This window comes from Paroedura picta, chromosome 9 (assembly GCF_049243985.1).
Source record: "Paroedura picta isolate Pp20150507F chromosome 9, Ppicta_v3.0, whole genome shotgun sequence".
In the NCBI taxonomy this organism is placed as follows: Eukaryota; Metazoa; Chordata; class Lepidosauria; order Squamata; family Gekkonidae; genus Paroedura; species Paroedura picta.
Window position 1 is genome coordinate 49,229,848 of NC_135377.1, and position 15,500 is coordinate 49,245,347.

General features: G+C 41.8%; 1 protein-coding gene across 1 annotated transcript in view; it reads left to right on the top strand.

The window, feature by feature from the left end:
- PTPRM (protein tyrosine phosphatase receptor type M) overlaps positions 1–15,500 on the top strand; it is a 525,104-nt gene that overhangs the window by 495,065 nt on the left and 14,539 nt on the right. Inside the window, exons 25-30 of the mRNA XM_077352746.1 lie at positions 1,610–1,726; positions 2,046–2,200; positions 3,562–3,697; positions 5,637–5,786; positions 6,000–6,173; positions 7,940–8,071. Of these exons, the coding sequence (XP_077208861.1) occupies positions 1,610–1,726; positions 2,046–2,200; positions 3,562–3,697; positions 5,637–5,786; positions 6,000–6,173; positions 7,940–8,071 (864 nt within the window). The remainder of the gene's footprint in view (positions 1–1,609; positions 1,727–2,045; positions 2,201–3,561; positions 3,698–5,636; positions 5,787–5,999; positions 6,174–7,939; positions 8,072–15,500) is intronic.

Below are 15,500 nucleotides of genomic sequence, written 5' to 3' on the forward strand. Positions count from 1 at the left end.
TATATTCACACACACACACACATACACACACACACACTCAAATATAAAATCATCAAATAAGTAAATAAATAAAATACAGTGCAGCCCTGCATGGAGTCCCATATGGCTCCAAAGAGCCCTGCATTTCTTCTGTCCAGTGGAAGGTCACAGGCATGTAGACAAGCAGTTCAAAAGGACCTTTAGAAAACCCTAGCACCTCTCTCTTCATCTCTCTGCCATGCAAGGTATTCATACTTGGAAATACAGTTTATATGATCCCCTTCCCCAAGGGCTCAGGGCAGCTTGAAATATAGCAACAGTAAAACAGAAGTTAAAACATTTAAAAGATTAAAATCAAATATACATTTAAAATATGGGAGCTCATCTTTTCACTCCAGTGGGGTGTGTGAAGTGCCGCGATGTTCTTAACTAAGTGGCATACATATGGTTGTCTTTTATTTATGTAGGGAAGACAGCTATTGATGGTGTTCTAGTAGAACAGCTCTGTCTTACAGGCCCTGCAGAACTCTTTTTTATTCCACAGGGCCCTGAACTCACTCAGGAAAGTGGTCCACCAGATTGGCTGCAGGTTCTGGTTGAGGCCAGTTTGACTTCTCTGTGGCCAGGGTTCGCAAGTTTCTCTGAGGGGAATAAGGGAGGAGGCGATCCCACAAGATCAGCTTGCTTATGAGAGGGTTAGGTGGAATTATGATAGATGCACACGGTCCTCTCATTCCCTGCAGTGCCTCTCTGCCTGCCCGTATCCATGCTCATACTGAAAGGAAACACCTGCAAAAACTTCTTCAAGCATGGGCACCACACTCTCCCACAATGGATATAAAATGCATACAGAGTCTTCAGCTTGAAATTGTATAATCCTATCATAAGGTGTGCATTTACAAATGTACCTCTTGATAAATACGTTTATAATTTCTTTGAGGCTAAAAAATTTCCCTTCTGCACGTTCCCTGGCTTGGGAGAGAATTCTTGGCCCAAGTTTCTGAGTCTCTCCCCAGGAGCTTAATGAATTATCCAGCCATAGAGGGCATCAGTTTCAGGTCCAGAAATAGAACTCTTCCACTTGGATCTCAGTATTGTGTGTGCAGAATTTTTTTCGTACCGAATATGTTATGAGTTACCAACATGATGTGGCTTCTTCCACTTCTTTTATTATTTTTTCTGAGAAATTCATTCTGTCTCAGACATGTTTCTCTCTTTCTTCTTAGAAAGAAATGTTACCGTATACTTATTCATTAAAACGGAGACAAATAACCAATTGCAGGCGAATGTGAATGTTTATGCTTCTTTTTGTTGCTGCCCTCCTCCGATTTCTCCTTGAACTGGGGGGGGGGGAGATGAAATAAATGGCTGTCTTAACTGAGCAATGCATGGCATAAATACTGCCTTGGTTCATACAATTTTCTGGATAGCATTCTCATCTTTAACTCTAAGGCCGCTCTTTGGAAAAGACAGGACTTGTTCTTTAAAAGTAATGGACCGTGGCTTAGTGTAGGCAGCGTGACTGTTTTATGTGTGGTCAGACTATATATCAAGCATCACTGCAGAGTTTTAAGGAATGCTTCAGAATGAAAGATATGAACCTTAATTTTTTCTCTTGTATTTCAAAAAGGTCAAATGCTGTAAATACTGGCCAGATGACACAGAGATATATAAAGACATTAAAGTTACTCTGATAGAAACAGAGCTCCTGGCAGAATATGTGATTCGAACGTTCGCAGTAGAAAAGGCAAGTGTTCATAGAGACGTTTTCTCAATATGTTCCCCTAATGTATTTAGTAGTGTCACTGTTTAAGAAGTGTAAGTTAACCCACTTTCTGGACTCTTTTGTGTCTAGTCCTCTTCTGCCTCCTAGTGGTGAGGACAAGTTTCCCAACTTTTGTCTCCCTCCGTTTCATTAACTGATGATACTGAAGAGGAAAACATTGTAATTGTGGTAGTATTTTTAAAAGGCTTGTGTTTCACTCTGTTTTCTTTTAAATGTTTGACTGAAGCTGTTATTTTCTGCCCCTGTTCTTTTTTTATTCCCTGTTGGATTGGATCACCAGAGAGGTGCCCATGAAATCAGAGAAATCAGACAATTCCACTTCACAGGCTGGCCAGATCATGGTGTGCCTTACCATGCAACAGGACTTTTAGGATTCGTACGGCAAGTCAAGTCCAAAAGCCCACCTAATTCAGGCCCACTGGTTATACACTGCAGGTAACTAGCATGAAAGATACTCCTTCAAGCTATTTAACTGAGAAAAACACTAGTTTAATTGTATCTCATTCAACTGGACTCAACAAAGCTGGATAAGTATAGGTATCATAATTGTATGTCATTTTCTCAAGCACAGCTGGTGACAAAGAACAGTTGGTGCAAAGTTGCTACGATCTTTAATATTATTAATAGGCACTTGTTTTCTGATGTCCTTAAATGTCACAAAATCTTGAAGAACATATCTAGAGCCCATGCAAATGTTATAGAGCCAAAGTGGAGAGCCAGCTTGGTGTAGTAGTTAAGAGTGATAGCTTCTAATCTGACAAGACAGGTTTGATTTCTGATTCCTCCATGTGCAGCCAGCCAGGTGACTTTGGGATCATCACAGCCCTGATGGTGCTGTTCTGAGAGAGCAGTCCTGTCAGAGCTCTCTCAGACTCACCTACCTCACAGGGTATCTGTTGTGGAGAGACGAAGGGAAGACAATTGTAAGCCGCTTTCAGACTTCTTCAGGAAGTGAAAAGCATGGTATAAAATCAACTCTCCTGCCACTGCTTTTATGGAATAAATGAGATATTATGTGTACTACATTGGCACCATAGGGATTTGCAGAGGGACTGACCTGTGGTGTGCAGGAAGGAAGGGCTCCCTTTGTCATTTTCACAACATAAAAATGTTGCCCTGTTGAGGGGGGTACAGGGCACAGAATGCCCCTTAGCACCATTTCAGGTCAGGAAACTGGCACCAGAACTGAGTTTGTATGCAGAACGTGCAGGTAGCAAATGGCTGCAAATGGAACAGTGGCAACCTTGATGAAAATATGTGTTGTTTGGCCCTATATGATAGCATTCCACATGGGCAGCAATAGTATTTGCATATGAATCATGGAAAGGCATATGGTTTTAATGTTTTGCCATTGTATCTACTGTTTAAAAACATTTGCTTCAAATGAAATCAGAAGTTCATAGAAATCTAATAAGTGCACACTGGATATATCTTGTCCTGCTGTACAGCAGAATTTCTTACATATTAAAGTGCTGTTCAATTCTAAACCATAGCATCAAGACATGAATAGTCTTCTGTAAGCAGAATTCTCATGATTGTTATTAAGTATGCCGTTTCAGAAAGACTGGTGTTTTCAAATTCAGCCATGAGAATACTCAGCCATTAGGGTTAACATTCATTGATGGACATATCGTTCATGAATATAGTTTTTAAGATCTAGTGACCATCACCCTAGCAGTGAATTCGTGAAGTTAAATGTGTGGTGCACAAGCAAGTACTTTTTTATGGGTCCTTCATTGACCATTAATATTTTGTGAAAACTCAACTGATCTTAATTATTATGCTTTATATTACAGTGCTGGTGCAGGCAGAACTGGATGTTTCATTGTCATTGACATTATGCTAGACATGGCAGAAAGAGAAGGCGTTGTAGATATATACAACTGTGTTAGAGAACTTCGGTCTCGAAGAGTTAACATGGTGCAGACTGAGGTACGATGATCATAATTTCCTGCTGAAATTCCTAACATTCTTCATGATAAAAATGCAACTTAGTTTACCAGAGGCTGGAATTTAATGGCAGTTGTATATAAGCACATAGACATGGATCCCATACAGAAGGCTGTTAATGTACGTTAGATAGGGCAGGATGGAGAGAGAGGCCATCTAGGGACTGAGAAATTAGTATTGAGAATGGAGTAAGTAAGAGTTAGGGGCCATTGGACATTCGGGTGTTCAAGGGAGTTCAGGGAAGGTTGTGATGCTTGAGAAGAGAGCTGAGGGAGGAGAGGCATATAGCTAGACTGGAGCACTGCCCTCTATCATTCTAGGCAGAGGGCAGCAATATGATGGAAAACATGAAGAAAACCGTGGGCAAGAGGTTCATGCAAGGAAGAGCAGAAATGTTTTCTGTGGGATGATTGATCAGGAGTTTGGAGCAATGAGATAGAAGTGTGATTCCATCCAGAGGAAGTAATTTGTCTCCCCAGTGACCATTGCACCGTGCAAATATCAGTAGTTCTGACATAGACAGAATTAAGCTTCATTCTGCTCTTAATAGCAGCCAGACACTGGCCTTGCATCGCTGTGCCTGGGCTGCACTACTTCAGACTGTGTGTAAGGCCTCTACACATGAAAACATTCTTTCATGTGGAACACAAGACGTTAGAAATAAGGATTCTAGACCAGCTGTCCCTGGTATGATTATTTTCTGTATACAGATATGGGGGAAGGGATGGAAGAGTGCTAAGTCATGTGAGCCTCCCCTGTTCCTCTCAAATGTTATTTTCCTGTCCGGCATTTCAGAGAGAAATAGGTTATAGAATCAAAAAATGTACTGAACTTCCTGGATCAGCTGTGAAGTAAAAATAAATCAGCATCATGAGGAAAAAGGAAGGAGACAGGCTTTGGTAACTTGGATGAGAGACCTCCGTAAATATGTAATGCTTTAGTATTTTCATACAAGAAGTAGGGAAGCTGTGAGACTCTCAGGGGGGACCCACTGCTCCTCCACTTGCTTGCTCAGCTGGCCACTTACCAGATAGCCTGTGGCAGGGCTCCATCTCCCGCTCTTCCCCTTCTGCTTTTCCACCCACCTACCTGCCTGCCTGGGCTCTGACTCTCTCCTCTGCCCACCCAGCTCATGGTAACAGTGATGGCTCCCCCGCCTCTCCCTTCACCTTACTGACTGCTCAGTTCACATGGATATGACAGGTCTTTCTCCCTTCTCCTCTTCCAGGCCATAGAGAGGGTCCTTTACATTGCCTGCACAGGCAACATTCCTCTCTTTGTGGGGATGGGATTTTTAAAAACACTTGGGATTTTTTAAAACTTTTCAGCTGTCTGCTAACAAGGAAGGGACCTACGGGCCACATAAGACCCTCTTTGAAACTGGCCCCATTCTTTCTAGCTACATGGGGGCCAGGTTCAAAATTAGATTATGATCATTAGTGGCTGTCGTTAGATTTCCAAAACAAGTACAAATGTAAAAGCAGCATTCTCTTTTTAAAATAGGATAATCGCGGAATTCAGTTATAGGCTGAGTGATGTAGTGGTTAAGAGCGACAGCTTCTAATCTGGCAAGCCAGGTTTGAATCCTCGCTCTTCCACATGCAGCCAGCTGGGTGACCTTAGCTCGTTACAGCCCTGATAGCGCTGTTCTCATGCAGCAGTCCTGTCAGAGCTCTCTCAGCCTCACCTACCTCACAGGGTGTCCATTGTGGAGAGAGGAGGGGAAGGTGATTGTAAGTCACTTTGAGACTCCTTCAGGCAGCGAAAAGTATGGTATAAAAACCAACTCTTCTTCTTCAACTACTCAGGTCTATTTAATGGGGCTTAGACCCAGGAAAAAGGATTGCAAAGTTAAGTACTGTGGTTTACACAGGCACTAGCAATAAGTCCATGTTAAGCCAATCTTTGTTTTCTCCTTCAGGAACAGTATGTATTTATACATGATGCAATACTGGAAGCCTGTCTCTGTGGAGACACATCTGTTCCAGCTTCTCAGGTTAGGTCTGTGTATTATGAAATGAACAAATTGGATCCTCAGACCAATTCAAGCCAAATCAAAGAAGAATTCAGGGTAAGTCACAGCCAGCCTCACATTTCTAAAGTCCATTGATAGGAAATGTCCCTATGATGTCAAACGGGCTTTGAGCCTTTCATTTGTTTTGTTATAACCCAGCAACCCAGATTTTGCCATAACTTTCAGGAGCTTGAAAATGAAATTCTGAAACATGTAGACCTGTATTTCTGAAGCTTCTTCATCTCATATATCACTTGACTTGTTTTCTAGACTCTGAATATGGTGACTCCGACTTTGCGTGTAGAAGATTGCAGTATAGCACTTCTACCGCGGAATCATGAGAAGAACCGATGTATGGACGTGCTTCCTCCAGACCGATGCCTACCTTTCCTGATCACAATAGATGGGGAAAGCAGTAACTACATTAATGCTGCACTGATGGATGTAAGCTCCTCTCTGGGTGTTAACAGTTAAGAAAGAATGCACTGCTCAACAAACTGGAAAGTACCAGAAAGCACAGTCAGCACAATCTTTCTAATTTGCTTTACCGAAAAATGACACAAAATCTTTAAGCGCTCAAATACATTTAAGATCCCACATATGTTATATCACAGCCCAGGTTTGAAAGCTTTATTGAGAGCACTAATCAATGGGGAAGGGAGCTTATTGACAAGTGAAATTTGCCTAGCTGCCTCTTTACTAGTGCTTAAACCTTTAACTAGAAAGCTTACGAAAGGAAAAGGTTCTCCACAAAGGCAGCTAAGTGCATAATAAGGTTTGCAGCAATAGTTTAGTTTCCTCTACTCCTAATTTTCAGAGCAATTAACAAAGAAAAAAATATAATTGCCTGTCAGCCTAGACAGTACACAAGCCATTTCCCTCATCACTTTGTTCATTTCTGACTGAGTGAACAATTCTGAATGAATATTCCTTTTTCTTATTCTTCCTTAACCACATTCATGGAGATTTTAATAGCACTTATAGGGGATCAGTAGAAGGATACTTAAACATGTTCTGTGCTCTCTGGAGATTTAAAAAGTATATCTGACATTTTGGAGCAACACTAATTAAGGCTGTCACGCATACATACACACATGCCAAGAAACCAGTCTTTGGAAATGAATGAACACATTCTTAAATAACTCTCTGTAAAAGTAATACTTGGGGAAAAAGAAATATAAGAAATTTGCATTTATATAAGATTCTCTGGGTATTATATTTATGGTAATAAAGGTGTAGGGAAAGGATGTGCAGTTTGTAGGGTGACAGAACCATGATATTGCATTGTCACTCATTGGTTCGTACCTTCTGCTTATGACTAATGTGGGACATTGACCCCAGTGGTGGTGAATTAAATGTCCTGAGTTATTGTTGTATTCTGACTTTGATACTGACTTTGATACGACTGTCACTGTGCTCTACCAGTGTTAACCCTTGGTAGTCAACTTGGCTGGACATATAGTCACATAATACATTCTTAAATGGTTTCCAGCAGCATTATAACTAGACTGAAGATCATGATTAGGTTTCCTTCTTTCCTTGCTGAACTCATTTTACTGGTGGTGCTCTATCAGTGTAAAAGTTCCATGAGATGTGATGCAGTTGACACAACAGTGAGAAACATTCTCTGTGCCAATGTACCTTTCAGTTTTATCAGTATAGCAGGATTTAAGAGTGATCCTTTTCTGCACAGCAGGAATGAGTTATGGATATCATGCTCTGATAAATATTGAACTCCTAGTCAACAACTGTTTCCATTAAATCTAGAGAGCTATCAAATTTCCCCAGTCTGCTAGTAAAAACAGAACATATTCCATGAATATTTTCTTTCTCTTTAATTTCCATGCTATTATGAATCCATTCATGCCACTGTTATCCCTAGAAGCAATAAAGCCAAAGTATGCCCCTTAAGAATCTATCCATAATTAGTCTAGAGCCCAAAATGACTGCCAAGACTTGTTAGGATATACCATGAGATATCAGATTTGTGTTGCCAAAGAACCACTGACTAGAGTGGGGACAGCATGGCAGGAAGTGGGAGCTGGAGCAGGTAGGATTTTTTAAAAAAGGATGGGGAAAGCAGGAATCAGCAAAGGAGGAAGAAGTAGATCTTGTGTAAGAAAAGGGACCAATGTGGGATTTGTCTTTTCCAGCAAACTTGAATCCTGACAGTTTTTCTCAACACTATCATCCTTCCTTTTGCATTACAGAGCTATAAACAACCTTCAGCTTTCATAGTTACCCAGCATCCTTTACCAAATACAGTCAAAGATTTCTGGAGACTGGTTCTAGACTACCACTGCACATCAATAGTTATGCTAAATGACGTGGATCCTGCACAAGTAAGTCACTGTAACTAGATAAATTTAAAACTGAATATTATAGTGCTATTTGTACATGGAGGTACATCCATACATACATGTTTCAGAAGAGTCAAATTCCTCCTAAAACGTTATGTAATCTGCAATTAAATGCTGATATGGGAAGATGGAGGTATACACAAATAGAATTGTCACAAACGCTTTAACCATAATATAAGCAGATCATCACAAGTTTATCTGAGTAGCAACAATGGCATAAGAAAGATGTTAAGATTATCCATCTTAAAACTAAGTCAATAATTGTAACTAAAGACAAAGAAAAAATGATATTCCAGAGATACACAGTCAGAAAATGGAAGTTTGCCCAATGCTTCCCTTGTTCAATGTTGTTATGACAAATTTACCAAAGTCACAGTAATCAGCATCTTCTCAATACATTCTGAAATCTGAGAAAACCCTTGCTCTGCAGAATATGGTGCTCAGGCTTAACTATACTGGCCCACTGGGAGGGTCAGGGCTCCCAGCTTCCCCTCTAAATTCTAAGGCCTTTCTTCTGTGTCTCCCACTATCTGTAGACTGGTTACTATGGGGTCAGCTTGCTGTCTTGTGCACCATTAGGGAATAGCCACTTGCCAACTGACTGCTCTCCTCCTCCACCTGGGGGGCTTATAAAATAAGGGAATCCAAGACAGTGGAAGTCTATGTGGCACAGAGAACCACTACTGAGATCCAAAGTTTTTTAAAGTCTTTAAAAGTGTTCACAAACATGCTTTTAGCACAGCATCAAACTGAGCAATGGATTCAAAAGGACAGGGTAAGAAGTAATGCCTCAGACCCTCCCTCTATTCATACCCTATCAGATGTTGAATATATGTCAAGCTCCTTAATCTAGAAAGTTAGATTTTTACAAGAGTTCCATTACCTTCAAGCCTCGTTCATGCGCAGATGAGCACATGGCAATGGCCACCTCTTCCAGGCCTCATCTGTCTGCTTCAATGGAATCAGCACCAAAAAGACCATTTCTTCTTGCTACCAGGAGTTTTATAATCTCTCTTTCTTCTCCCACTGACCCAGTTAGGCAAGGTCAAAGAAACCTTTCCTGAAATCTCCTGGAGTTTCATCCTGAAGTCTTTTCTAGTCTTGTGGCTGAACCCCAAACCCGACAGAGCGATTTCTCCATGGAACAGGCTTTCTCATGAGGTGGTGGGTTCTCCATCTTTGGAAATTTTTAAACAGAGGCTGAATAGCCATCTGACAGAAAGGATGATTCTGTGGAGGTTCAAGGAGGTGGCAGGTTATAGTGTATGAGCAGTAGTGTTGTGAGTGTCCTGCATATTGCAGGGGTTGGAATAGATGACCCAGGAGATCCCTTCCAAATCTATGATCCTACGATTCTATAGTCTTAATTCCTCCATATCTCTATTTCTTGCTGGGGGTGGGGGTGGCCATCCCATTGTTTCTAGCTTGCTCTGCAGACCTATTAGCATTTCTAAAAAGGTGCCTGAGATGAGGTTGGAAGCAAATTGAACTGACCCCCCCCCCAGTGAAGGTTTTGATAAGGCCAAACCTCCAAAGAAAAAAATGCATTTCTTCCCACAATATTCCATAGAAGAAGATAAACAGGCCACACTAATCACTGAGACAATTTTATGTGATTAGTGTTGCCCTTTGGGGAGGAAAGCTATGGCAAATCTAGACAGCATCCTAAAAAGCAGAGACATCACCTTGTCAACAAAAGTGTGTCTAGTCAAGGCTATGGTCTTCCCAGTTGCAATGTATGGCTGTGAAAGTTGGACCATAAGGAAGGCCAAGCGTCAAAGAATTGAGGCTTTTGAACTCTGGTGCTGGAGAAGACTCTTGCAAGTCCCTTGGACTGCAAGGCGAACAAACCGGTCAGTCCTAGAAGAGATCAGCCCGGACTGCTCCTTAGAAGGCCAGATCCTGAAGATGAAACTGAAATACTTTGGCCACCTCATGAGAAGGAAGGACTCCCTGGAGAAGAGCCTAATGCTGGGAGCAATTGAGGGCAAAGAAGAAGGGGACGACAGAGAATGAGGTGGCTGGATGGAGTCATTGAAGTAGTTGGTGCAAACTTAAATGGACTTCGAGGAATGGTAGAGGACAGGAAGGCCTGGAGGATCATTGTCCATGGGGTCGCGATGGGTCGGACACGACTTTGCACCTAACAACAACAAATGTTCAGAATGTAGAGAATGCTCATTTCCCGTATTAGGTTATTCAGATGTTCTTTCTGGGTCAGAAGTTGACTGAACACTTGTGGGAACTGAGGATCTGAAGCCTGAGGTCCATGGTTACTCATGACCTCCACAGGTGATGCGATATGGCTTTCTTGTCTAGCCACAGAAGGGCTCCTCTTACATCTAGAAAATGGAGCCCAAGTAGATGATGTTTTTAGATGTCATGGCTGGCTAAGCAGTTTGGAAACTAAACCACTGTAGCTAAGGTTGCTACAGAAGCCCTTTCTCAGCTCATGGGTTGAGACAGGGTCTCATTCTCCCTTCTGTGAGGGGAGCAGCTGGAGTTGAAGGAGCTGAGTGCCACTACAATTATAGGTCTTCTTGTTACTTGGGAAATATGGCACAGCAGTTAGAGGCTAGGCTAGGCTATAGCATTTTCTAGCTTTGTGTCTATAGCAGTCCAAAGCTGCAGCTGTGCATTGCTCTCTTCTGCCTCCCAAAGGATAAAGGAGGCAGCATGTGTAGAAAACCTTATGGGTGAGAAGGCATATAATTGTGCAGCATATAATTTCTTGGGCTTTGGGATGGGGAAGAAGATAAATTCAATAAACCTGACCTTAATTAAGGTCTGGATGGAGAGAGGAGAAATAAAGAATAACTAATTGCTGCTGTAACACTCTATTGAGTAGAGAGAAAATCCTGCAGCTTCCAATCAGGGCCAATCTGGGAGCTAAAAGGTATTGCTGATATTCTGTATAAGAACCTTCACTATAATCACCATGAAGTACCTTGCCATCTACAACTTTGCCCCACCTGTGAAATCACTGGAGAATCTTACTTTGCCACAGATGCAAAGCTGAATCAAGAATCATGGGTCGGACACGATTTAGCATCTAACAACAACAACAACAAAATAGCATATTTATTTATTATTTCATTACTCAGCTAAAAATTCCCTGTGTTTAACCAAAAGGTTTCTTCAGGGGACTGTGTTAGTCTTTTAGTGTTGCTTCAATAAGAGTACAAGATCATTCACCAATGGCCTTGATATTATTTTTATTGCAGTATAACAAATGCTATTGTTATTGTAAATGGAGAAATGCTGATTATTCATTCCTTATTTTTTGCAAGTTGAGCACTCCATTCTGTGGGGCAATGATAAACTCATGGATACAATAGTAGCTGAGCCACACTACAATCCAACAAAAAGTATTGGGTACCTGGCTCTTAAGTAGCACATAAAAAACTATCTACATCATTATAGAGGTTTATTTCACTGTGCTGACACCAAACATTAAATGCTAAGTGAAAAATCAATTAGAGGTATTTACATATCGCTAATCAGTTCAAATAATTACATAATAAGTTGATTTAAAAATCTAACTTGGCAGTAAATTACTGAGAAATGCTGTAAATCTCTATAGTAATCAGCAAAGAGATATTGATGAGATGGGATGCTGGCTCTCTTCCTGTTTGGAAGTTTTCTTGCTCAAAGCCAATCTTTCACATTGCAGTTGCAGCACATCAGTAGCTAACAAAATTAAAACAAAGTTTACTGCCAAATATTTGTAACTAACCAAACACGTACAATTTCTCTCATGTAATAAGAATAATAAAGTGACACCAATCAACCTTTCACATTTCAGTTGCAGCGCATCAATAACTTTACAATGTTCTAAACCTCAGTTTTAAAATGCTCAAATGTGGATCTATTATGCATTAATCCATTAAGCATTATTACTTCATTACAAGTAGGGATGGGCATGAAACTTGAAAATATAGTTCGGTTCAGTTTGTGGTTTATGGCGACGTACAGCGTTGAAGGTTAAAACCAGAACCTTGAAATTGATCCAGAAGCAGATCGGTAGCCAGTATACTTGTCTCAATACTGGCTGAATGTGAGCCTTCCAATGAGTCCTAGTAAGGACCTTGGCAGCCACATTCTGTGCCAGCTGAAGTTTCCGGGCCAAAGACAAGAGTAGACCCGCATAGAGTGAGTTACAGAAGTCCAGTCTGGAAGTGACCGTGGCATAGATCACCATGGCCAAGTGGTCCAAGTTCAACTTATTAAGAAATCTCTTGACAGAGTATAAGGTCATTCAATAGTTAAACTTAGCTAGGTTTAGCTATTGTATGACCTTATACTCTGTAAAGAGATTTCTTAATAAGTTGAAGTTGGTCCTTAAATATAAAAACCGTCCCTTGAAAAAGCTGTAGGCGAAACGCATCGGGACTTGTGTGAAATAAGAATAAAAGAATTACTGAAACTGAAGAGAGACAACTCTATATAAGTCCAATTTGGATATTTTTATTGCCATATTGGTTTCCCAGTGCGTCTGTACTATTCTATATTTGTCTCTTCACTGGGACCCACCCCTCCCAGTTCATTATTTTTGCAAGTGGTCCAAGGACAGATAGGGCACTAGTAGCCAAGCTTGGCACTGATAGAAGAACGCTGTATGGGCTACCTTCATGATCTGAGCCTCCATGGTAAGTGAGGCATCAAAGATCACCCCCAAATTCCTGGCGGTTGGTTCAGGTGTCAATTGCACCCCATCCAGGCACGGGAGGCACACTATCTGCTCCCGTCCCCTTCTGCCTAGCCAGAGGACCTCCATCTTGGAGGGGTTGAGTTTCAGTCGGCTCTGCCTGAGCCATCCAGCCACTGCTTCCAAACAACTGGCAAATGTTGCCAGGGGGGAGTCCAGCTGGTCGTCCATCAGAAGATAGAGCTGGGTGTCATCTGCATATTGGTGACAACCCAGCCTGAAACTCCATACCAGCTGAGCTAGAGGGTGCATGTAGATGTTGAAAAGTGTGGCAGCCTACAAGGCAACACCACAGGATCCAACAACTCTTCCCCCACAACCACCCTCTGAGGTCAATTCCAGAGAAAGGAGACCAGCCATTTCAGCGCAGTTCCCCTAATACTGATCACAGTGAGGCAGTCGGCCAACAGTTCATGGTACCACATTATGACACAGAGCCTATAAATGGGGACAGAGGAGGATCCAGATGGCTGCTGCCACCTGCACAAGAGCTCAAATAGTATAGATCTAGCCCTCTGCTGCTCTTTTTGCCATTTAAATTGGCAATATCAGGAGGTACAGGGATGTTTTCCCTGGAAATTCAAGAAACTGAATGCACGCATCTTTCAGCTGACTGGAGGGCATAAGTGCTTGATGTACCCATGGTGACAGCAAAATGGAGCAATGCAAGAAAAATGCCAATAATTCTCCAAGGAAATTCATAATTATTGACCCCTGTTCCTATAATGATTCAGACTCATAGTGCGTTCAGTTTAATTAAACATTTTTGCTAGCTGGCTGCATGTTGGATACTTACTCTTTTTTGTATTTTGGTTTATTCATCATCAATCATTGTAATAGTACAAGAGAACCACAGAAGAATGATAGTGCCTTTTTCTTAACAAAAGAAGTATATTTTATTGTTAAAAATAAGAATAAATGCCCCTTACAAGTCAATAAATTCCAGTTGTGAACAGTACCTTCCATATTTTCAATTCTCAGCCACAGTCACATGTCTCTGGGGAAATACATGAAAGCAAACCCCCTTGTTTGTATGATGGTAGGTTATTTTCAGAGTGAAAGAGGAAAGGCTCTAGGGACCTAGACTTTTAACTGCCACTAAAAAGGACATTTGAATTTCTCAGCCATGTTTTGAATATACAAGAGCACTGAGTAATTTCAGGTTTCCATCGGCCTTAGCTACCTTACAAAGCTACTGGGGGATGATCAGTGTAAAGTAGCACATCTGTTCTGGTACTTTCACCAGCATCCATTACAAGACTTTAATTAGAAATACAGGTCAGAATTTAAACAGTAAAATGTGTACGTGGCCAGGGGGGAAGCAGACTTCATTGAGAATCATAACTTATATTTATATTTTTCACATTAAATTGTCATTTGTCCCTATAGTGCATTATTTCTTTGTTGAGGGTAAGAAAAAATGTGTGGAATCACTTCTCCAAACCTGCAAGTGTACATGCATTGGGCTGATAGCATAGAGGTTAACACCATAGAGTGGTGTGACATTTGTGAAATCTGCTAGCCGTATTATGAAAAACCTGTGGCCATCAATTAGATTTTCAGATTAAATTTAAGTGAAAGCTGTGTCACAAACAAACATAGTCATGGCCTGCTGTGAGGGATCCACAGGAGCCAAGGGAATCCCTAATGGGGGGGGGGCACTCCTGAAGAATGGGGAGTGGCTTTGGAGAGTACTAAGGGAGAGAATTCTAAAACGGTAGTTAGTCAAAAGAATGAAAGTTAAGAGGTCAGTGAGTGAGAGTTAAAGAAGTCAGAGAAGGAGACCGGGTATTGGAGGGGAGTCTGAGGTGGAGGTTTGGTGGAAAAGAGAGGATATAGGAGATCATCCAAGCCAAATAAGGTTGCATGTTTCAGAAAGAAAGGGGAACCACAGCAGCCTCAGTACTCACAGGCAATACAGGCTACTTGTCAGCTTAAGGAAACTCCCAGTTGAAGCTATATGGTGCTTAGTGACACAAGTATGCAGTGATTTAGAAGAAGAGTTGGTTCTTATATGCCACTTTTCTCTACCAGAAGGAGTCCCAAAGTGGCTTACAATCACCTTCCCATTCCTCTTCCAACAAGAGACACCCTGGCCCATTATGCACGGCCGCCGAAACGGTGATTTCGGGTCACATGGAAAACGCGGAGGGGGAAGACGCGATGCATACCGGTTATACACGGGGTGGGGTGCAACGGCGGCAAAACCCAGAGTAACCGATTATGCACGCGCTGATCCGGGCGCTGCTTCTGGTTGCGCCCCGCTCACCCGGAAGCTGCGCTTTCTTCCGCGTTTCACTGACGCGGCTTTTTCGGCGGCATGCACCGAAGCTGCAGCCGGTTGCAGCCGGCTCCGTGCGTTATCCGTGATTTTAGTCGCCGCCATTCCACCCCGAATGTGCGCTAAAACCCCCGTGCATAATGGGTCCCTGTGAGGTTATCAGCGCCGTCGCGAGCCCAAGGTTACCCAGCTGGCTGAATGTGGGGGAGCGGGGGAGCAAACCTGGTCCACCAAATTAGAAGTCCACATTCCCAATCACTACACCAAGCTGGCTCTCCAATACACATTATAAGTCTGTGGAAGATACATGAATGAGTTTCTAAACCTTTATGTTGAACAATTTAATAAACCTTGTTATTAATAAGTTAAAATGGAAAGTCACAAAAGTTCCTTATTCCCAGAGACAATAGCCACCAGCGTGA